The sequence below is a fragment of the Carcharhinus amblyrhynchos genome, chromosome 15 (assembly GCF_965287045.1).
Source record: "Carcharhinus amblyrhynchos chromosome 15, sCarAmb.v2.hapA, whole genome shotgun sequence".
Lineage (NCBI taxonomy): Eukaryota > Metazoa > Chordata > Chondrichthyes > Carcharhiniformes > Carcharhinidae > Carcharhinus > Carcharhinus amblyrhynchos.
The window spans coordinates 65,302,858-65,326,159 of record NC_137338.1 but is presented as its reverse complement, the minus strand read 5'-3'; the positions used below and the strand labels follow the sequence as shown (position 1 = coordinate 65,326,159).

At 44.1% G+C, this 23,302-nt stretch overlaps 1 protein-coding gene across 2 annotated transcripts in view; it reads right to left on the bottom strand.

Moving 5' to 3' along the window:
* The window catches only part of LOC145353376 (E3 ubiquitin-protein ligase Midline-1), a 255,742-nt gene that overhangs the window by 168,442 nt on the left and 63,998 nt on the right, over positions 1 to 23,302 (bottom strand). Inside the window, exon 2 of one of the 2 annotated variants that reach the window (XM_080204088.1) lies at positions 18,890 to 19,605. In XM_080204088.1, the coding sequence (XP_080060214.1) occupies positions 18,890 to 19,549 (660 nt within the window). In that variant the 5' untranslated portion in view covers positions 19,550 to 19,605. The remainder of the gene's footprint in view (positions 1 to 18,889; positions 19,606 to 23,302) is intronic. The other variant, XM_080204089.1, reaches the window with a different exon arrangement.

The window sequence follows — 23,302 nt, the reverse complement described above, 5'->3', positions numbered from 1 at the left end:
GTCCATTGTCTCAGATGCATGTAACCATCTCATAGAATCCGTACAGTGCAGAAAGAGGCCACATTTGGCCCATTCAGCCTGTACAGACACAATCCCATCCAGGTCCTATTCCCATAACCTGCATGTTTACCCTGCTTATCTCCCTGACGCTAAGGTGCAATTGAGCATGGACAATCAACCTAAACTGCACATCTTTGGACTATAGGAGGAAACCGGAGCATCCAGAGAAAACTTATGCAGACACATGGAGAATGTGCACCCTGGGAAACAGTTATCTGAAGCCTGAATTGAACCGGCTCTCTGGCACTGTGAGGCAGCAGTGCTAACCACGGTGTCACCGTGCCGCCCAATCAACAAACAGCAAGCGAGTTCTCAAGAGTTTCGTACCAAATCTCAACCACCATCACTAACATGGATTATCTGGTCATTATATCATAGCTGTTAGGGGGAAACTTGTTCCGAATAAATTGGTTGTCCCATTGCGTGCATTTACTACAGTGATATCACTTCATTGTAAAGCGATTTGGGGCACTCTGATAGCCAGAAAGGTGGTACATAAATACAAACTTATCTTTTTCAAAGAAGTGTAATGAAAGAACAATATGGAGCAGAGAATGAAGGTTGGATGTGTCCAGATGAATGATTATTAGAGTGGGGTAGAACATTTCGGAATCTCAGCTGGAATTCTGCCCAGAGATAAAGTTCTCTTCTACTTGCTTCCTGGATGGGTGCAAATAAAGCTGGTTTGAGAGCTTCACCCCAGCCCCTCCTGAGCAAAGGTATGATTTGTAATGAACTCCTCATCCTGCTGGGAACATGGAGAATGCCTGGCGATGAAAAAATCCACACAGCCTCTGTAAGGCATGGCCCAGAGAGTGGAACTGATGGTTCATTGAATCATTGTGATGTTGGTGCGAAACCGAGCTCCAATGAACCATCTTTACCAGTTGGTGGGCTGTGGGATGCAAAATGTGGAGAGGAAAATTCCTTTCCTTGACGTTAAAGTCATTCACATTTTGGACATAAAGTATAATGTAGTTACAGCAGATAATAAAGAAAGTAAATGGCATTTATAGCTAAAGGAATAGAATATAAAAGGTAAGGAAATATTGTTCCAACTATACAAGGCATTGGTGAGGTCACACCTGGACTATTGTGCAGTTTTGGTTCCCTTATTTGATGTAGTGGCATTGGATGCAGTTCAGAGGGGGTTCAGTGGATTGATTGCAGAGTGGAGGGATTTGTTGTATGAAGAGAGATTGAACCATACTGTCATATAGGCCCATACTCTCTGGAATTTAGAAGAGTGAGGGGAGATCAAACTGAGGTATACAAGGGGATAAAAGGTATAGAATGTCACAGCCAGAGAGCAGTTCTTGAGAATCTGAAATAAAGGCAACTATGACATTACTGTACAAACTTGAGGGTTATTTGGATCTCATAGGTGGGATGTACAGATGTGTTGTCACCATTTGAAGTTTTCCAGTGGTGTATTTAGATGGATGTATCAACGTGCTAAATTGAAAATGAGGGGAGATCAAATTGAGGTATACGAGAAGATAAAAGGTATGGATAAAGTAGACATGGAACGGATGCTTCCTCTTGTGGGGCATTCTAGGATGAGAGATCAGAATTTTAGGATAAGGGGTAGCAAATTTGAAACAGAGTTGAGGAGACACTATTTCTCCCAAAGGGTTGTGAATCTGTGGAATTCGCTATCCTAAAACGTGGTGGATGCTGGGACAGTGAGTAAATTTAAGGAGGAATTGGACAGATCTTTAATTGGTAATGAGTTGAAGGATTATGAGGAGAAGGCAGGAAAATGGGGATGAGGAGCATATCAGCCATGATCCAATGGTGGAGCAGACTCAATGGGCCGAATGGCCTAATTCTGTTCCTAGATCTTATGAACTTATCTTTAGCAATATACATTGCTGTGCTGTGTGTTTGTAAGACAAAACAAATGCATTTTTGGTGATAGAAACTATTTAAAAAGGAGTCTGGAGGAGTGAGGGTGCTGCTACTGAAAGTTAACTGATAACCTCAATATCAAATGCCATTCTGTCATGACGCACAGAAAAAAAAAATAGATTTCTACATTTTCAGTTTGCCCACTTCTAAAGTAGACCACTCATTTTAGAAGTGGGTGTGATACCAACATCCTCTGTTTTGAGACTTGCTTCATTCTACTACAAGAATGAGTGCAAATGCATCATTCTACAAATACCAATTACAACTTCAGAAATCCGTCATCACTGATCTCAACCTTCACAATTATTCATTGAAACTCAACATTTGACTGAAAATGAAATGTGTTCCATTAAGGATAGAGGACTGGCATTGTACTGCAGTAAACTCTATTAGGAAGTTAACAATGACTTGGTCACTGTCTGTGTGGAGTTTGCACATTCTCCCCCTGTCTGCATGGGTTTCCTCCAGGTGCTCCGGTTTCCTCCCACAGTCCAAAGATATGCGGGTTAGGTTGATTGGCCGTGCTAAAAATTGCCCCCTTAGAGTCCCGTGATGCGTAGGTTAGAGGGATTAATGGGTAAATATGTAGGGATATGGGGGTAGGGCCTGGGTGTGATTGTGGTCAGTGCAGACTCGATGGGCCAAAGGGCCTCTTTCTGCACTGTAGGATTTCTATGATGCTATGACTATGTCTTTTTTGCAATGCTAGTAGATAGCTATGTGATAGGGTGTCCAGTGTTGGAGATATCACACTTTACCTGCCACATAACAATCAATATTTAGTGAGAATTCTACAAGGTACATATTCCTTTTCCTCACAATCACTCAAAATATTCCTGACCATTCCTGCCCCCTTCGGAAACTGAAATTCCAACAACTCAAATGAATAAACCCGATGCAATAAAATATTTGAAATGTGATATGTTTCCGTACAGCTCGTGAGTGTTTTCCTACATTGAAGACACCATATAGAGCAGGTTGTTTCAGTGCAAGACCATATGGCACTGTCTTTGAGAGCTAGAACTGCCAGATGTATCACTCAACAGGATGTACACTGCTGTGCTGTATGTTTGTAAGACAAAACAAATATGTTCTTGGTGATGGAAATTAGGACATACATAGAACATAGAACAGCACAGTATAGGCTCTTTCGTGCTCGATGTTGTGCCGAGCTATGTCTGAACCCAAGATCAAGCTATCCCACTCCCTATCATTCTGGTGAGCTCCATGTGCCTATCCAACGTGCTTGGAAGTTCCTAAAGTGTCCAACTCCACTATCACAGCAGGCAGTGCATTTCACACCCCAACCACTCTCTGAGTAAAGAATCTACCTCGAACATCCATCCTATATCTCCCACCATGAACCTTAAAATTATGCCCCCTAGTAACAGCTACATCCACCCGAGGAAATGGTCTCTGAACATCCACTCTACCTATCCCTCTCATCATCTTATAAACCTCTATTAAGTTGCTTCTCATTCTCCTCCGCTCCAAAGAGAAAAGCCCCAGCTCCCTCAAACTTTCCTCATAAGACCTACCCTCCAAACCAGGCAGCATCCTGGTAAATCTCCTCTGCACTCTCTCCAATGCTTCCACATCCTCCTTATAGTGAGGTGACCAGAACTGCACACAATATTCCAAATGTGGTCTCACCAAGTTCCTGTACAGTTGCAGCATAATCCCATGGCTCTTAAACTCAAACCCCCTGTTAATAAACGCTAAGGCCTTCTTCATGGCTACATCCACTCAAGTGATAACCTTCAGAGATCTATCGATATGAACCTCAGGATCATTCTGTTCCTTCACATTCCTCAGAACCCTGCTGTTGACCCTGTAATCTGCATTCAAATTTGTCCTACCAAAATGAATCACCTCGCACTTATCAGGGTTAAACTCCGTCTGTCACTTTTCAGCCTGGCTCTGCATCCTATCAATGCTTCTTTGCAGCCTACAACAGTGCTCCACCTCATCCACAACTCCACCAATCTTGGTGTCATCAGCAAATTTACTAACCCACCTGTCAGCCCCCTCCTCCAAGTCACTGATAAAAATCACAAATAGCAGAGGATCCAGCACAATCCTGGGTGGGATTGTGGTCAGTGCAAACTCGATGGGCCAAAGGGTCTCTTTCTGCACTGTAGGATTTCTATGATGGTATCACTTTGTCTGTGGTACACTGCTGGTAACTGGTCTCCAGTCTGAAAATTTTCCATCCACCACCACCCTGTGTCTTCTGAGATAGCGAGGTACTTATCCAATCAGCCAAATTTCCCCTCAATCCCATATCTCCTTACTTCCTTCATAAGCCTACCATGGGGAACCTTCTCAAATGCCTTATTAAAATCCATGTATACGACATCAACTACTCTACTTCCATCTACACACTTAATTACCCCCTCAAAGAATTCAATCAAATTTGTGAGACAAGACTTACCCTTCACAAATCCATGTTGACTATCTCGGATTAAGCTGCACCTTTTTAATTGATCATAAATCCTATCCCTCAGGACCTTTTTCATTAACTTACCGACCACCAAAGTAAGACTAACTGGCCTATAATTACCAGGGTCATTCCTATTACGTTTCTTGAACAGAAGAACAACATTTGCCACTTGCCAGTCCTCCAGCACAATTCCTGCTACAAATAAACCTGTTGGACTATAACCTGGTGTTGAGACTTTTTACTACTCCCGCTGACAGTGAGGACCCAAATATTAAAGCCAAAGGCTCTGCAATCTCATCCCTTGCCTCCCAAAGAATCCTACGATATATCTCATCTGGCTCAGGGGACTTATCGACCCTCAGGTTTTTCAAAATTGCTAATACATCTTCCCTCAGATCATCTACCTCTTCCAGCCTATCAGCCTGTATCACACTCTCATCCTCAAACACATGGCCCCTCTCCTTGGTGAGCACTAAAGGAAAGTATTCATTCGTCGCCTCACTCATCTTTAAAATTCTTTAAGAGGAGTCTGCAGGAGTGTGGGTGCTGCTACTGAAAGTTAATTGATATCCTCAACATCAAATGCCATTCTGTCATGACACACATACAGAAAAAATATAATAGATTTATACATTTTCAGCTTGCCCACTTCTAAACTAGACTGCCCATTTTAGAAATGGGTGTGGAAATCCCCATTCAGCACTTTCCACTATTCTGGCTTGTACGTTACTGACTTACTCTTGCCGCTAATATAATGTTTATGAGGGATATCAGCCAGATGTGCCATCTGCACTGAAAACTACCACAAATCCCAGGAATCTTCCACAATAATATATTCAAAGTGGCTGCCAAGTATGATGGAACTTTACTTTGACTCTTTTCTTATGTCTTTGGGTTTTTTTATAGTTATCTTGCACCTGGGGCATTGGTCCAGAATGCACTTGACTTCCTTCCCTCAGAACCTTCACCTAACTTTCTTTCCTGATGTGATATTAAATTGAGGCACCTTCTGCCTTCTCTGATGGAAATAAATGATCCAGTTGCATTCTCTCAAGGAATAGCATGGACAGTGTCCTGGCAAAAATTATCCCTCATCCAACCTCCCTGTTAAAAAGCTGGAGGAGCAGCACTTGATCTTCTGATGAGGCACTTTACAGCTTTCCGGACTGAATATTGACTGAATATGAACTCTCTCCTTCTCCTTCACCTCTAGTCCATTCCCATTTATTTTATTTCATCTCATCCTACTCATTTTTATTATTCTATATTATTATTTTTAATATTCATTTCTTCCATTGTTTCATTTGTCCACTTTTTAAAAACCCTGCTTTCCATCTTGTTTCCCTCCTGCCCCACAAGGGCTGTTACATGTTTCAAATTGTCCTTTGACACTTTGCTTACCTTTGTACTGCCATCTACACATCCCAATCTGAATGGCCCCTATTAGCACCCTCCTTAGCCATGATCACCACCATTTACATTCCCTTTGTCAATGACATTTTTGTCAATTGTACCCCAATCCCCTTCCTAATCTAACAGTTACAAATCTATTTTCTTCATCTTCAGCTCTGATGCAGGATCATCCAGACTCGACACGTTGGCTCTACTCTCTTATCCCCCAGATGCTGTCAGAACATAGAACATAGAACATTACAGCGCGGAACAGGCCCTTCGGCCCACAATGTTGCGCCGACCAGTCTTATTTTTAAAAAAAAACATTGACCCACTAATCTAAACCAATCCCTTTTCGTCCATAAACCTATCCACCAATCTCTTAAACGCCCCCAAACTAGGCGCATTTACAACTGCAGCAGGCAGGGCATTCCAGTCCCTCACCACCCTCTGGGTAAAGAACCTGCCCCTGACATCCGTCCTATAACTACCCCCCCTTAATTTAAAGCCATGCCCCCTCGTGCTAGATTTCTCCATCCGAGGAAACAGGCTATCACCATCCACCCTATCTAAACCTCTAATCATCTTATATGTTTCTATAAGATCCCCTCTTAGCCGCCTTCTTTCCAGTGAAAACAACCCCAAATCCCTCAGTCTCTCCTCATAGGACCTCCCCTGCATACCAGGCAACATCCTGGTAAACCTCCTCTGCACCCTCTCCAAAGCCTCCACATCCTTCCTGTAATGTGGGGACCAGAACTGCACACAGTACTCCAAGTGCGGCCGCACCAGAGTTGTGTACAGTTGCAACATGACGCTGCGACTCCTAAATTCAATCCCCCTACCAATAAACGCCAAGACACCGTACGCCTTCTTAACAACCTTATCTACTTGATTCCCAACTTTCAGGGATCTATGTACACATACACCTAGATCCCTCTGCTCCTCCACTCTATTCAAAGTCCTCCCGTTAGCCCTATACTCAACACATCTGTTATTCCTACCGAAATGGATTACCTCACACTTCTCCGCATTAAACTCCATCCGCCACCTCGCGGCCCAGCTCTGCAACCTGTCCAAGTCACCCTGCAAACTTCGACACCCTTCCTCACAATCTACCACACCTCCGACTTTGGTGTCATCAGCAAACTTACTAATCCACCCAACTATACCCTCATCCAGATCATTAATAAAGATTACAAACAGCAGTGGCCCCAAAACAGATCCCTGAGGCACACCACTCGTAACCGAACTCCATGATGAATAATTACCATCAACCACCACCCTCTGTCTCCTATCTGCTAACCAATTCCTGATCCAAGTACCTAAATTACCACCAATCCCATACATCTGCATTTTCTGCAGAAGCATACCATGGTGAACCTTATCAAACGCCTTACTAAAATCCATATATACCACATCTACTGCCTTACCCCTATCCACCTCTTTGGTCACCTTCTCAAAGAACTCAATAAGGTTAGTAAGGCACGACCTTCCCGCTACAAAACCATGCTGACTATCTCTAATCAATTCATTACTCTCCAAATAACTATAAATCCTATCCCTAATAATTCTTTCTAAAACCTTGCCCACTACAGAAGTAAGACTCACTGGTCTATAATTCCCAGGGAAGTCTCTGCTCCCCTTCTTAAACAATGGGACAACATTCGCTGTCCTCCAATCTTCCGGTACGATACCAGAGACCAACGACGACCTGAAGATCAGAGCCAGTGGCTCTGCAATCACCTCTCTTGCCTCCCATAGAATCCTAGGGTAAATCCCGTCTGGACCAGGGGACTTATCTATTTTCAACCCATCTAGAATATCCAACACATCCTCTGTATCAACTACAATACTTTCTATTTTACACCCCTTCACCCCAGTGACCTCCTCAGCTACATTCATATCGTCCTGCGTGAACACCGAAGAGAAATAATGGTTCAATGCCTCTCCAATCTCTTCCGGTTCCACACACAACTTCCCCCTACTGTCTGTAACTGGCCCTAATCTTGCCCTGACCAACCTTCTGTTCTTGACATACCTATAGAACGCCTTAGGATTCTCCTTAATCCTATCAGCCAAAGTCATCTCATGCCCTCTTCTAGCCCTTCTTAACTCCCTCTTCAACTCCCTCCTAGCCAATCTAAAGCTTTCTACTGCAGTACCCGAGCCCTCAAGCCTCATCCGAACATAAGCCTCCTTCTTCTTCCTAACCAACAAATCAACTTTTTTTGTGCACCACGGTTCCCTAGCCCTACCAATTCCTCCTTGCCTGACAGGGACATACCTATCACAGACCCACAGTAGCTGCTCCTTGAAAAAACTCCACATTTCAGACGTTCCTAGTCCCTGTAATCTCCTAGTCCAACCAATGCTTCCTAATTAACTGCTCAGACTTTCCAGCATTTTCTATTGTTGTTTCAAATTCCAGCATATTCACAGTATTTTGCTTTTATTTTATAATAAAGATCATATGGCTATTATCACGTACTGTTTGAAATTTTTCAATGCACAAATTCGCTGCTTCATCCCCTTACATTATAATAGTATACTTCCCTAGCTGGGAAAAGCTTTGGAATATCCTGAGATCAGGAAGTGTGTCACGGAAATACAAATCATTCTTTGTAAGCACAATTAAATGTTTCATCAGCCTCTCGAGGAATTATACAGCTAACAGAATTTACTGAAATATTTTACATGTAAATTTAGTCAGAACATAGAACACTACAGCACAAACAGGCCCTTCAGCCCTCAAGTTGCGCCGATCACATCTATACCTACCAAGCCATAGAACTATCTGTAACTTCCAATGCCATTAGATCCCATATACTCATCCAGAAGTCTTTTAAAAGACTCCAGCGAGTTCGCCTCTACCACCACCGATGGCAGCCGATTCCATTCACTCACCACCCTTTCAGTGAAAAGCTTACCCCTAACATCTCCTCTGTACTTGCTTCCCAGCACCTTAAACCTGTGTCCTCTCGTAGCAACCATTTCAGCCCTGGGAAATAGCCTCTGAGAATCCACCCTATCTATTCCTCTCAACATTTTATAAACCTCTATCAGGTCACCTCTCAACCTTCGTCTCTCCAGGGAGAAGAGACCTAGCTCCCTCAACCTGTCTTCAGAAGGCATGCCTCCCAATCCAGGCAACATTCTTGTAAATCTCCTCTGCACCGTCTCAATAGCTGCCACATCCTTCCTGTAGTGGGGCGACCAGAACTGCACACAGTACTCCAAGTTAGTTGACTGACATTGTTGGATATAAATAGAAAGTGTCAGGAATAGTTAAAGAGTATAGGAAAAAGTTGATTTCAGTATGCGCTTTAATGCATTTGATGAGTTTTTCATCATTTCTCCTGTAAACCACACGTCACTTATCTGACATGAGGAGATGATAGCACAGGTTAACTGAAGAGTTTACCCACAGACTTGCTCCAATCAATGTCCGTGTCTCGTCTATAAATGGTCAGAAAGTATTCATTCAATTCAAGGGGCCTTGGCATAAAACAGGTAACGCATTTCACTGCCTACTTAATTTTTATTTAACTCTGCAATGAAGTGGAATATAATTGAATATCAATACTTCCCAAGACAAATGTCACCTGCCCCCTCATTCTTTAAAGGAATTATTTGACCCGCAATGCAACAGTCACCTCAATGTTGAACAATGGTGGCTCAACTTGAAAATCACCGGCACAGCGAACATTTCATTTTTTTCGATTCATTCGTGGGACATGGGCCTGAAGGGGGGAAAATCATCAAGATAGGTACCTGACACACACAATGGTGGCCTGGCACATAAAATAGTTACCTGAGAAAGAGACATTAAGCAGGCACTGATTTTAGCGCAGACAGCCATTTGAAATTAAAACATGCGGCACAGTTATTTAAAGTTAAACATGCAGGAAACAAATGCTGCAGGAAGCCAGTAAGAGCTTGAGGCACTTTAAAGATAAGGCCAGACTCAGGACAATAAGGTCATATAAAGAGATTAGCCACAAATGGGAATGGGAATACATAAATGCAGCAAAACCAATTACTGTATGTATAGACCGAAACTAAGTCATTGATAGTCACTGATAGAGGAAATGTATCCATTCTATGAAACAATGCGACGTTAAATGCCAATGTCTGTATACATCTGACTGTAACGATGTGTTAACTATCGATGCTACTCTGACTTCTCTATCACAGCATGACAAAACTATGTATTAACTATCAATCCTACTCAACTATAATGATGTGTTAAATGGCTAATGTCCGGACTATCCATTGTCTGAAAAGTATAAAAATGAATCACTCCTATTGTATTATTGAGAATGTAGACGCCAAGTACTGCGGAATACCAGTGATTCCTCCCTGAAGCTTTGTGTCCGAAATAAAAGCTCAATTGAACCTCCAGCCTGACTACAGTGGTAAATTTTCCCACAACAGGTGTCACAGGCTGGCCAGCATTTATTGCCCATCCAGAATTGCCCTTGGAGGGCAGTTGAGAGTCAACCACATTGCTGTGACTGGAGTCACATACAGGCCAACCAGATAAGAATGATAGATTTCCTTACCTAAAGGACGTTAGTGAACCAGATGGATTTTTCTCATAATGGACAATAGTTCCATGGTCATATTCTACACCACCGCCCCCCTCCAGTGTGACCTACCCGTTTTTGTCAATGCCAATCAACTGCTAGTGAAAGGAGGGTAGGAAATAGTTAGCCATTGAATTCTTCACCAGCTGCTCATGAATGGAAGATTTGATAGTTAGTGGAGAACAACTGACTTTGTCTGTGTGGAAGTCTCCATGCACTAATTACTCCACCCTTCCACAAAAGATAGCAGCACAGATAACATGCAGTAAGAGTGGAAAAAACAGGAAGGATATGGGTTTATTGAGGACACTGTTCAAAAATTTACATTGTGCTTTCACAGAAAGTAAGCCTCACTAGCCACCATGCCATCACAGTATGTTAGTCATGCCTTTCTGCTAAAAGTAACTCAGTGGTATGTTTGAATAATTCCTTCAAGCTCTCTTACTTTAGTTTCCGTGTGGATAGCTCTGTCCTTGCAGCTTACACAGCAGACAGAGACTGCTGCTGTGCTCACTGTCCAAGACTGCTTTTAAAAGCATCGATTTGACATTCTTTAAATGCAGGGGTCATGGTAGCATTGGAAGATTAACCCCCAACTCCCGCCCAAAGCATTTCCTCTCCTTTTTTAAAAAGTAACAAAACACAGAACACATCACAAAGCCTTTCGCTTTCTTCTAGAACATTCCGAGGTTGGATATCAGTTCTCAATTAGCCCTCTCTTCTCTTGGGCCAGTCTTTTCCTCACATTTTCCCAAAGTCAGTCCTGGAACTGGCATTAACCCTGACAAGTTGGAATACATTACTTACATTGTTCAGCTGTTGGCTGGGGCCCAAGTTATTCACTGACAGAGATTGAAAGGCCATGTAATGCTATTTCATTTCTCAGTTTGAAAGCTCCTATTTTTCTACCTTTGCTAAGTGTAGTGGGCCACTCACTTAACAAGCAATCCAGTCCACTCAAGAATTAGCATAGTCACAATTTGCATGGTTAAGATAGGATTTCAACAGGAACACACCAATTGAAAATGTCACAATCTTGCCAAAGTTTCACTAGCTGACTTGAACATTAATGTTTGATGTTTTAACAAAGAGTTTCTGATTGTAGAAAGAATTATGGAGCCCAGAAGGAAGCCATTCAATCCACTGGGTCTGTGCTAGCATTCTGAAAGAGCTATCTGATTGGCCCTACACAGAGAATGATTGAATGATACAAGGAGGCCATTTGGCCTATTGTATCATTGGCTATCCAATCAGTCACACTTATCTGCTCTTGCCACATAGCCCTTCGATTTATTTATCCAATTCCTTTTATACAGTTAGTAAAGCTCATCACTATCCCAGATCACAACTTGCAGTGCAGTAAATAATTGTTTCTTTATGTCACTGCTGGTTCATTTGATGTCTAGTAAGAAATCTCACAACACCTGGTTAAAATCCAACAGGTTTATTTGGTAGCACAAGCTTTTGGAGTATCACTCCTTCTTCAGGTGAGTGGGAGTTGTGTTCACAAACAGGGCATATATAGACACAAACTCAATTTACAAGATAATGATTGGAATGCGAGTCTTTATAGGTAATCAAGTCTTAAAGATATAGACATGAGAGTGGAGAGAGCATTAAGCACAGGTTAAAGAGGTGTGTATTGTCTCCAGACAGGACAGTTAGTGAGATTTTGCAAGCCCAGGCAAGTCGTGGGGGTTACAAGTAGTGTGACATGAACCCAAGATCCCGGTTCAGGCTGTCCTCATGTGTGTGGAACTCAGCTATCAGTTTCTGCTCAGCGACTCTGTGTTGTCGTGTGTCGCGAAGGCTGCCTTGGAGAACACTTACCCGAAGATCAGAGGCTGAATGCCCGTGACTGCTGAAGTGTTCCCCAGCAGGAAGAGAACACTCCTGCCTGGTGACTATTGAGTAGTGGTCATTCATCCGTTGTCATAGCGTCCTCATGGTCTCCCCAATGTACCATGCCTCAGGACATGCAGCGCATCAGGTAGACAACGTTGACTGAGTTGCAAAAGTACCGTGTACCTGGTGAATGATATTCTCAGGTGAGATGATGGCATCTGTGTCGATGATCCAGCATGTCTTGCAGTGGTTGCTGTGGTGGGATTGTGTGGTGTCTTGGTCACTGTTCTCCTGAAGGGGTGGGTAGTTTGCTGCGGACAGTGGCCTGTTTGAGGTTGTGCGGTTGTTTGAAGCCAAGAAGTGGGGGTTTGGGGATGGCCTTGGTGACGTGTTCATCTTCATCAATGACATATTGGAGGCTCCGGAGAAGATGTCATAGCTTCTCTGCTCAGGTGAAGTACTGGACAACAAAGGGTAATCTGTTTGCGGTGTCCTGTGTTTGTCTTCTGAGGAGGTCAGTGTGGTTTTTCACTGTGGCGCGTTGGAACTATCAATCAATGAGGGGTTCTTTCAGCATCTGTGGGTGTCTATTACGATCCTCCTCATCTGAGCAGATCCTGTGTAAACGGAGGGCTTGTCCATAGGGGATGGCTTCTTTAACGTGTTTAGGATGGAAGCTGGAGAAATGGAGCATTGTGAGGTTATCCTGAGTTTGCGGTACAGTGAAGTGCTGAGGTGATCATCCTTGATGGAGATGCGTGTGTCCAATAATGCAACCGATTCTGGACAGTAGTCCATGATGAGTCTGATGGTGGGATGGAACTTGTTGATGTCATCATATAGTTGTTTCAGTGATTGTTCACCATGAGTCCAAAGGAAGGAATTGTCATCGATGTATCTAGTGTATAGCAGCAGTTGAAGGTCCTGTGCAATGATGCAGTCTTGTTCGAACCTGTGCATGAAGATGTTGGCATATTGAGATGTGAATTTGATCCCCATGGCTGTTGTGTGTGTCTGGATAAAGAATTGGTTGTTGAAGGTGAAGACATTGTGGTCCAGGATGAAGCAGATGAGTTGTAGAATTGTATCTGGAGATTGGCAGTTGTCAGCGTTGAGTACTGAGGCAGTTGCAGCAATGCTGTCATCGTGGGGGGTGCTGGTGTAGAGTGCCGAGACATCCATTGTGATGAGGAGTGCTCCTGGTTCAACTGCTCCATGTACGCTGAGTTTCTGTAGAAAGCTCGTAGTTTCGTGACAGAAGCTGGGGCTTCTTTGTACAATGGGTTTCAGGATGTCCTCAACGTAGTCAGAAAGGTTCTCACATAAGCTGCCATTGCACAATATGATGTGACAGCCGGTTGTGTATCTTCGGGAGGCTGTAGAGATCTCCAACACGGGGACTACATGGGATGAGAGCACGGAGGGTGCTCTGAAGGTTCGCATCAAAGGTCTTGATCAGTCTGTTGAGTTGACGGATTAGTTCTTTGGTCAGATCTGCGGGTAACTGTCTGTAGTGTTCCTTGTTGTTCAGTTGTCATAGGAACATAGAAAAACTACAGCACAATACAGGTACTTCGGCCCACAAAGTTGTCCCCACCTTAGAGATGACAGGCTTACCTATAAACCCTCTACTTTGTCGGTACACTTCTTTGCAGTAATCCATTCTGTTCAGTATGACAGTGGCCCCTCCTTTGCCTGCTGGTTTGATGACAATGTTGTGGTTGGTCTTGAGAGCACGGATGGCATTGCGTTGTGCTTGGGTGATGCTCGGGGCTGTCTTGTGAGTGCGGTGATGAATCTTGCATACATGTCGAGTGGAGGGCAGCGGCCTTCTGGATGAGTCCAATTCAATTCGTTCCTCTTCAGTTGCTGCGCCTCGATCTTTCTGTCGGCTGTTTCGGTTCATTGGCTGTCTCATTGTGTTCACTGTTGACCTCTTGGGGCTTGTGGAAGAAATCCCACTGCCTCATTAGCCTGATGAAGTCCTCTGTGTCCATTTTGGTAGTGGGGCAGAGATTGATGTCTGAATCTTCGGCTTGCCTTATTTCTTCTATCCAAAACCATGCTGAGCATCTCAATTAAATTTCCTTAACCTTCTCTGCTCCAAGGAGACCATTCTAGCCTCTGGATATTAAGTGAAGTCCCTCATCCCTCATGACCCAATTGATCATCACTTCTGCATCCTCTCTAAGGCCTTGACATCTTTCCTCAAGTCTAGAGCCCAGATTTGAACACAAAGTTCGAAGGAGATGTGAGGGCCAAGTTTTTAACACAGAGAGTGGTAGGTGTCCGGAACGCGCTGTCAGGAGTGGTGGTGGAGGCAGATATAATAGGGGCGTTTATGGGGCTTTTAGATAAGCATATGAATATACAAGGAGTAGAGGGATATGGACCAAGGGAAGGCGGAAGGGATTAGTTTAATTTGGTACATTTGGCACAACATCATGGGCAACTGCACACTCTGGTTTTGAAAATGAATAAGGCTCAGTGGCGTCCCAGTGTCGTCCTCTCTTCAATAGCTGGTAATGCACACCAGCAGGTACAACCTGGTACCTCACCTCACCCGATCAGCTGAACTCAGTGAGGGTAGCAACCACTCTGTCTGGTGTAAATAGAGGACATCACCCCCTGAGTGCATGAAGTCTGAAGAATGGAAGAGGCCCTCGCAAAGAGGGCAATGACTGTAAAGGTAATCACCAGCAAGATGTGTGACACGTGCAGGGCACTCTCCTGACAAAGTGGACATGAGGCCGGTCACAGAATCATAGAGTAAATACAGAGCAGAAATGTGCACTGCCTGCACTTCGGCCCATCTAGGCTGCACCAACGCATGGAAGGCCCTGAGCTGTCCACCTAATCCCACTTGCCAGCACTTGGCCTTGAAAGTTGGCCTTGCCAGCACTTGGCTTTGAGCATCTCAATCAGGTTGCCCCACAGTCTTCTCTACTCCAGAGAAAACAGCCCAAGCCTACCCAATCCCTCTTTATAACTTAAATGTTCCATCCCAGGCAACATCCTGGTGAATCTCCCCTGCACCCCTTCCAGTACAATCACATGCTAGGAAAAGATTGGGACCTTCCTGAGTTTCATCCCTTGGTTAGCAATGAAACCCATTTCCAAAAATGCTGCTGTTTACATTTGAATTGACCAGTGCAGCATTGCTTCCTATCCTTGGCAAGAACAAACCTGAAGAAAAGCGGGTGGTTACTTTTCTCGCATGTAAGGGTTTGATGGGCCTAATTGATTAGAGGAAAGAAAGTACCCATACCCACCAGACATGAGCATCCACTCTCCAGTCTCCCCTCAGTTGGGTACTGTCTGGAGCACGGTTCAAACACAGAGCCTTCTGGCTCAGAGCCTAGAGCTTATCACAGCAAGGACCATTGAGAAAATGTACTCTCCCCTTGTGAAAAGAACGAGCTCCATATGAGCTCCCGAGAGATATTACATTTTTCAAAAGTGCTGTTAGTTAGAATTGAAAATACTTAATAATGAATTAACATGAAATAGTGTCTTCACTTACATAAAAATGTACCTCAGCTTCAGGAAAAGCTTTTAGTTTCCTGAGCTTGGACAATCTATCCATTCAATCTCTTCATATTTATATATGGGCAATGCTGTTCGTGGTACTGACATACACTCAGCTAGTTAAGTTTCCAAATGTATTTTTTCTGACTATTTTCCACTCCCAGTCTTATTCCCCATACTGAAACATGAAAGAATATGACAAATGTACAGTAGGCTTTCAGTAAATTAATGCCCCAGCTATCTCTGCCTTTTAGGTCAGGGGTCATGGGTTCAAGCTCCAGCCCAGTGACTTGAGCCCAAGATCTCGTACCAAGGGAATGCTTCACTGTCAGAGGTGCCATCTTTTAGACGAGACATTAAACAGAGGCTCGTCTTTCCTTCCAGTATTTCAAAAAGAGCAAAGATGTTTCCCTGGTGTCCTATTGATCTCTCAACCAACATCACTACAAATAGACGATCTAACCATTTATTTCATTATTGGTTTTGGGTCTAGCTGTGTGCAAATTGGCTGCTAGACATCGTACTCCATATCAACGCTATAGTTAAGAAAGCCCATCAACACCTCTACTTTCTCAGGAGACTAAAGAAATTTGTCTTAATAATGTCATGTCCATTACAACTCTGATCAATTTTTACTGATGCACCACAGAAAGCGTCCTATCTGGATGTATCACAGCTTGGTATGGCTTCTGCTGTGGATAAGACCACAAGAAACTACAAAGGATTGTGAACACAGCCCAGTCCATTAAGCAAACCAATCTCCATCCATTGACTCCGTCTACGCTTCCTGCTGCCTCAGGAAAGCAGCCAGCATAATCAAGGACACCACACACCCTGAACATATTCTCTTCCAGTTTCTTCCATCAGGAAAAATATACAAGTGTCTGAAAACACATACCAATTGACTCAAGAACAGCTTCTTCTCTGCTGCCATCAGACTTTTGAATGGCCCTAGCATATATTAAGTTGTTCTTTCTCTTCACCCTGTCTATACCTGTTACACTATATTCTACACCCTCTTTTCTCCTTATCCCCTATATACAGTATGTTTTGACTGTACAGCACACAAAAAAAGCAATAATTTTCATTGTATACCAATACATTTAATACTAATAAATCAAATCATTACTGTATTGCACTGAAGGGGTTAATTTGCTAAAACGGGGAAGTCCTGAGTTTATGAAAGACATTAAACAAACACATTACGCGAATCAAATTGAGGGAAGGGTTAAAGACAGAAACTGGGAAAAGATTATTTGAGGACGAGAAGAGAGGATAAGAAAAAGCAGGGTGAAGTGGGAGGGAAGATAGCAGGAGAGGACATGAGAAAAAATTAGGGTCGCGAGAGCAGACATAAGAAAAATCGAAGCAATGAGATAATGTAGCCAGAGAGGGGCCATAGAGAGAGAGAGAGGGGGACCATAATAAGGAAATAGAGAAATAGAAGATATGGCATTGAAAGTACAGACATCGGTGACTTTTAAAAATTAATTCTTGGATACTACTATGGCTGGCAAAGTTGAAATTATTTCCCCTGGTTCCCTGTGGTGGACCTGCTTCTTGAGTCACTGCAGTCCATGTGATCATTTCTTTGCAGCAGTTTGATGCAACGGAGAAGCTTGCTCGGCCATTTTGCAGGAAGGCTTCGATGTTGAAGCCACATGTAAAACCAGCCAGGGAGCAGATTCCCAACTACCCCAAGGAGAAGATTCCCAATTACCCCAAGGAGAAGATTCCCAATTTTCCTGGTGGGAGATGATTCTCAAAGCCCCCAAATAGCCAATTTCTGCAATCCTCCCAACAGTTGATTCCCAGGGCCCATCCAAAATTGATTGCCGCCTGCTCCCGCAGGAGGAGCAGTAGTGGGGGGGTCCCCAGAGATCATCTTGATTTGATTTATTATTGTCACATGTAGTGGAGTACAGTGAAAAGTATTGTTTCTTGTGTGCTATACAGAAAAAGCAATACTGTTCACAGAGTACGTAGGGGAGAAGTAAAGGAGAGTGCGCAGGATATAGAATTACAGTCGTTGCTAAGAGAAAGATGAGCTTCATATATGATAGGTCCCTGCAGCAAGGATGGATTGTAGCCTGCAATGCATAACCTGAATGGCAACACAACAGTTCCTTCACTCACAGTGTCAGCATTCTGCCAAGAAACCACTGACTCCAAGAGTGTCCACACAAAACCAGCTGGGTTGGGAACCAACCAGATGGGTGGGTAGATGTTGATACGGAGCAGAAACACCAGCTGAGGGACCCTGTTATTTGTTGTGGTTTGATGTAAATTTCAGCGCAGTTTGGATGCTAAAATTTATTAAAATGTATTTATTTGTCACATTACATTAACACTGCAATGAAGTTACTGTGAAAATCCCCTAGTCGCCACACTCTGGCTCCTGTTTGGGAACAATGAGGGAGAATTTAGCATGACCAATGCATCTAACCAGCATGTCTTTCAGACTGGGAGGAAACTGGAACACCCGGAGAAAACCCACGCAGTCATGGGGAGAATGTGCAGATTCCTCACAGAGAGTGACCCAAGCCAGGAAACAAAATCAGGCCCTTGCCACTGTGAGGCAATGACCACTGTGATACCGTGCATGAATTATCACTTTACAATTAAAAAGGAAACCTTGTTTGGAGTTACCTATGTGAGTACATAGCCTATTTAAAAATAATATGTACGTAGTGATTTACCTCCTTTGATTTTTTTTAAAGACTATCTCTATGGGGTGAACTGGAGTTTGACCCCTAATATTCTTGAAGTCCAAACGTTTAGGATGTTGTTCTAAATGTTTGGACTCCCTTTATCAAGTGGAGCACCTTCCAGACTGAAACACACTCCGTTTTCCCTTCATCTCCTATATTACTGAGGGAAGCGCTTGTTCATCAGCCACATCCTCTTATCAGACATTGACTTTGGATGCATTAAAATCTGTCAGCCAGATGGGGTTTTGACAACAACAATGTGAACTTGCATTTATATAGCGCCTATAGTGTACTGAAATATCCTGCAGTGTTTCCCAGGGGTGCAAGCAGATAACATTTGACATGTTCCGGCATCTTCCCCCCCCATCAACACACGAAGCAAAAAAAGTGCAGTAAAACGATCGACGTACCTTTATTTTGTCAAATCTATCTCCTAGTGCTGCCACTTGGTGGTCTCGATGCCGTCCCACCAGCTTGCACAGGGCACAGATCAGCTGCTCATCCGTCACGCAGTACATATTGACCTTCTCGCTCTCATGCTCCAGGCACATCAAGCCCCGGAGGTGCGAGTCGGGGACAGGCTCTATCAGCCGGTGCCCGGTGAAAGGTTTCTTGCTGGGGTGGGTGGCCTTTAGGCAGCTATCGCAGTAGGAGACCTCACAGGTCACACAGGTCTTCACAGCCGCCCGCGGCGGATCCTGCTCGCAGAACTGGCAGGGGATACGGTCGGCCGTCGTCATGGCGCTGCCGTCAAAGGGTCGCTCCCGGCGGCTTTCGCCTGGCGAGTTGGGACCGCTAACTGAAGCCTTCTGAAAGCGGTCGATGATGTTCTGCAAAGTGACGTTACGCTTCAGCCCCTCTAGACCACGATGGTTGAGGGAAATGACATAGCGGCACGTCGGGCACTGAAAGGCAGCGATAGATTCCACGCTCTCGTTGGATGCACAGTGAGACACCAGGATGCGGTGGGCGCAGCTGAAACAGAGGCTGTGGGCGCACGGCAGAAGCAGCGGATCCTCGAAGAGCTCCAGACAGATAGGGCAGGTCAGTTCCGACTCCAGTGTTTCCATCTTCAGGCAAAGCAATCCTGTGTCGTCAGCAAAATCCAGGGAAGCTGGCGAGCTATCTGGAAAGGCAACACAGGATTCGATTAGACGACATTGTGTGTGTGTGTGCATGAGGGTGGGGGGGTGGACTCGGTTTAGGGAGGTTGCCGACTTACGCTGTGACAGTGACCCATTGTCATGGCGCTGCCTATTCCACACAAACGTCTACTGAACATCCCTCTAGCAAGCGCTTGTCTCAGCCTCAAGCCGTAGCCAAGTCAAGTCAAGACGCTCAGATCTCCGAAATGTCTGAGGAGCAGCGCATTAATGCCTAGCTCTCTTTTGCTGCTCTCGCTCAGAAGCACATCGTCCAAAAGTCGTCCACACAGCAACCCTTGCACCGTGCCCCACTCCAGAGCCAAACTCTGCCGCGAGCAGACAGCCCAGTCAAGCAGAAACGCTCTATCTCCACTCTCTGATGCAGTAAGGCTATGCTGCCCAGTCACCAGAGGCAGCCTCAGAAGATGCAGCTGTACACGCTCTCCCCCTCCGAGGTCTTGCCCTGCCGTGGACCTCCTAACCTTTCCCTAAGTAAATGCTCCTTCGTTAGTGGGGGTTTATACACTCATTAACGAGCCACTAGAGAGGGAAAGAAAAAAAAAATCAATGGAATCAGGTCCAGCCAACTAGCTCTGGGCATCATTAATTCCAACTGACTTACTTCAATGTCACAAGTGAGATGGGAAAACTTTATTCAGTGGGGGAAGCAAAACACCTTAAAGAGGAAACACCTTTTTTGCGAGAAAGTACTTGGCAATCCTTCCCTTTAGCAACAAGGACAATCAATAGAGTGATCATTGCATTGTGTAAAGGTACAAGAGCAGTTAGAGGATTAAGGGGGTCATGGCTCTCATTCTAAAACAGGTTGGGGGTGGAGCTGGGGTGCGAAAGCCAGTTTCAGTAAAGATCAGAACAGTGGACTGAATGGAAGGCCTTTGCTGACCCCATAGTGGGATGTCACTCCCTTGGAGGGGGGCAATGGAGTGGGATGGCGGTACCTATGAGTGGGCAAAGTCTGATGCCAGCAAGTGGGGCGGAGGGGGTCTAACCTGGCAATTAGGAAATGGTGGGGTGCATAGGTTTGTCTGGAGATTGAGGTGCCCTTTATAAATGGTGCCCAGATCTCCAAGGAGAAGGACTTGCCAGCATCTTTAGGTGTCCACTCCAAGATAAAATTCTAAGTGTGGTTAAATTGTGAACTGAATCACTCCGACCATCTCTGCAGGAATCTCATTGCTTTCCTCGCTGGGGACATTTAGAAATTTTTTGGGAGAATTCCGACTGATCACATTGTCAACAGAGCACCAAGCTCTACGTGGGACGTCCACCAATCAAAATCATTTTCTCACTTGAAATGCCCAGGAGGGACAGTCTAGACACTGGGTGATACTTAACAGTTTGGAGACTGGGATTACTGGGACTGACTCACCTGATGAAGGGGCAGCACTCTGAAAGCTCATGCTACCAAATAAATCGGTTGGACTTTAACCTGGTGTTGTGAGACTTCTTACTGGGATTATTTTCACACACTCCTCTCTTAACACTCCAAGAATAACTTTTGCTGAATCTGCTAGGAGCTTCCCAAACCCCTCTCTAATTTACTGGAAGTATAAGCAGAAACTTTAGCAAGGCCTTGGACAAGGTACCGCATGATAAGTTGTCGCAATAGTCTACATCGTGGAATCCAGGGTGAGGTAGCCAAATGGGTACAAAATTGGCTGGATTACAGATGACAGAGGGTGGTTATAGAGGGTTGTTTTTCAAACTGGAGGCCTGTGACCAACAGTGTGCCTCAGGAATTGGTGCTGGGTCCACCATTATTTGTCATTTATATTAATGATTTGGATGAGAATTTAGGAGGTTTAGTTAGTAAGTTTGCAGATGACATCAAGATTGCTGGCATAGTCAGAGAAGAACGTTATCGAGGATTGCAATAGGATCTTGATCAATTGGGTCAGAGGTCTGACCCAATTGATCAAGATGGAGGGCAGATGGAGTTTAATTTAGATAAATGCGAGGTGATGCACTTTGGTAGATTGAACCAGGGCAGGACTTACTCAGTTAATGGTAGGGCATTGGGGAAAGTTATAGAACAAAGAGATCTGGGGTACAGGTTCATAACTCCTTGAAAGTGGAGTCACAGGTGGACAGGGTGGTGAAAAAGTCATTCAATATGCTTGGTTTCATCAGGCAGAACATTGAATACAGGAGCTGGGATGTCTTGTTGAAGTTTTTCAAGACATTGGTAAGGCCACACTTGGAATACTGCATACAGTTCTAGTCACCCTATTATAGAAAGATATTATTCACTAGAAAAAGTGCAGAAAAGATTTACAAGGATGCTACCGGGACCTGATGGTTTGAGTTATGAGGAGAGGCTGGATAGACTGGGATTTTTTTCTCTGAAGCGTAGGGGCTGAGAGATGATCTTAGAGAGGTCTATAAAATAAAGAGGGGTATAGATCAGCTAGATAGTCAGTATCTTTTCCGAATGGTTGGGGAGTCTAAAACTAGAGGGTATTGGTTTAAAGTGAGAGGGGAGAGATACAAAAGGGTCCAGAGGGGCAGTTTTTTCATTTAGGGGGTGGTGAGTGTCTGGAACAAGCTGCTAGAGGTAGTAGTTGAGGCGGATACAATTTTGACTTTGAAAAAGCATTTGGACAGTTACATGGGTAAGATGGGTATAAAGCGATACGGGCCAAATGCGGGCAATTGGGACTAGCTTAGTGGTTAAAAAAAAGGGGTGCCATGGACAAGTTGGGCCAAAGGGCCTGTTTACAGGCTGTAAACCTCTATGACTCTACGTCTATGTTTAAGCTCTGACAGAGGGAAGGAGTGACAGACAGTTAATAACAGTTATTTCAATTGCTCAAATATTATGAGTGTAAAGGTGTTTTCTTTTATTCATTAGTGGGACATGGACATCATTGGCTTGCCAGCATTTATTGCCCATCCCAAGTTGCTGAACGGCAGTTGACAGTCAACCACATTGCTGTGGCTCTGGAGTCACATGTAGGCCAGATCAGGCAAGGACATTAGATCTCCTTCCCCAAAGAACATTAGTGAACCAGATGGGTTTTTCTGACAATTGACAATGGCTTCACAGTCATCAGTAGATTCTTAATTCCAGATTTTTTTGTTGAATTCAAATTCCACCAGCTGCCATGGTGGGATTCAAACCTGGGTCCCCAGAACATGAATTGAGTTTTAGCTGAATTTCTGGATTAAGAGTCTAGTGATACCACTGGGCAATCAATTCCCCCAAAAGATTGAGCCTTAAATTTAAAATAAGGCATCACTAGTAAAATGAGATTTGGCAAATTTGCAATGATGGGATACGAGGAGGGAACGAGGGCACTTGCAATCATGTCACCCTTTTCCTGATCTCAAGACATCTCAAAATCTTTTGCAGTCTTTCATTACAATTGACACACAATCTCAGAATTAATGTAGGAAATGGAGCACCAATTTGCACACAGCAAACTCCCATAGACAGCAATAAGAAAACAATAGGATTATTTGTTTTGGGATATTGGTTGAGGGATAAATACTGACCAGGACAGAGAAAAAAACTCCTCTTGCTCTCTTTTGAGTCATGCCAAGGGATGTTTTGTGGTTACCTGCGAGGGCAGCTTGGTTTAACATCTCATTCAAAAGATTCACCCCAATAGTGCAGCACTCCCTCACTCCTGTGGCATATTTAGCTTGGGATAAGGG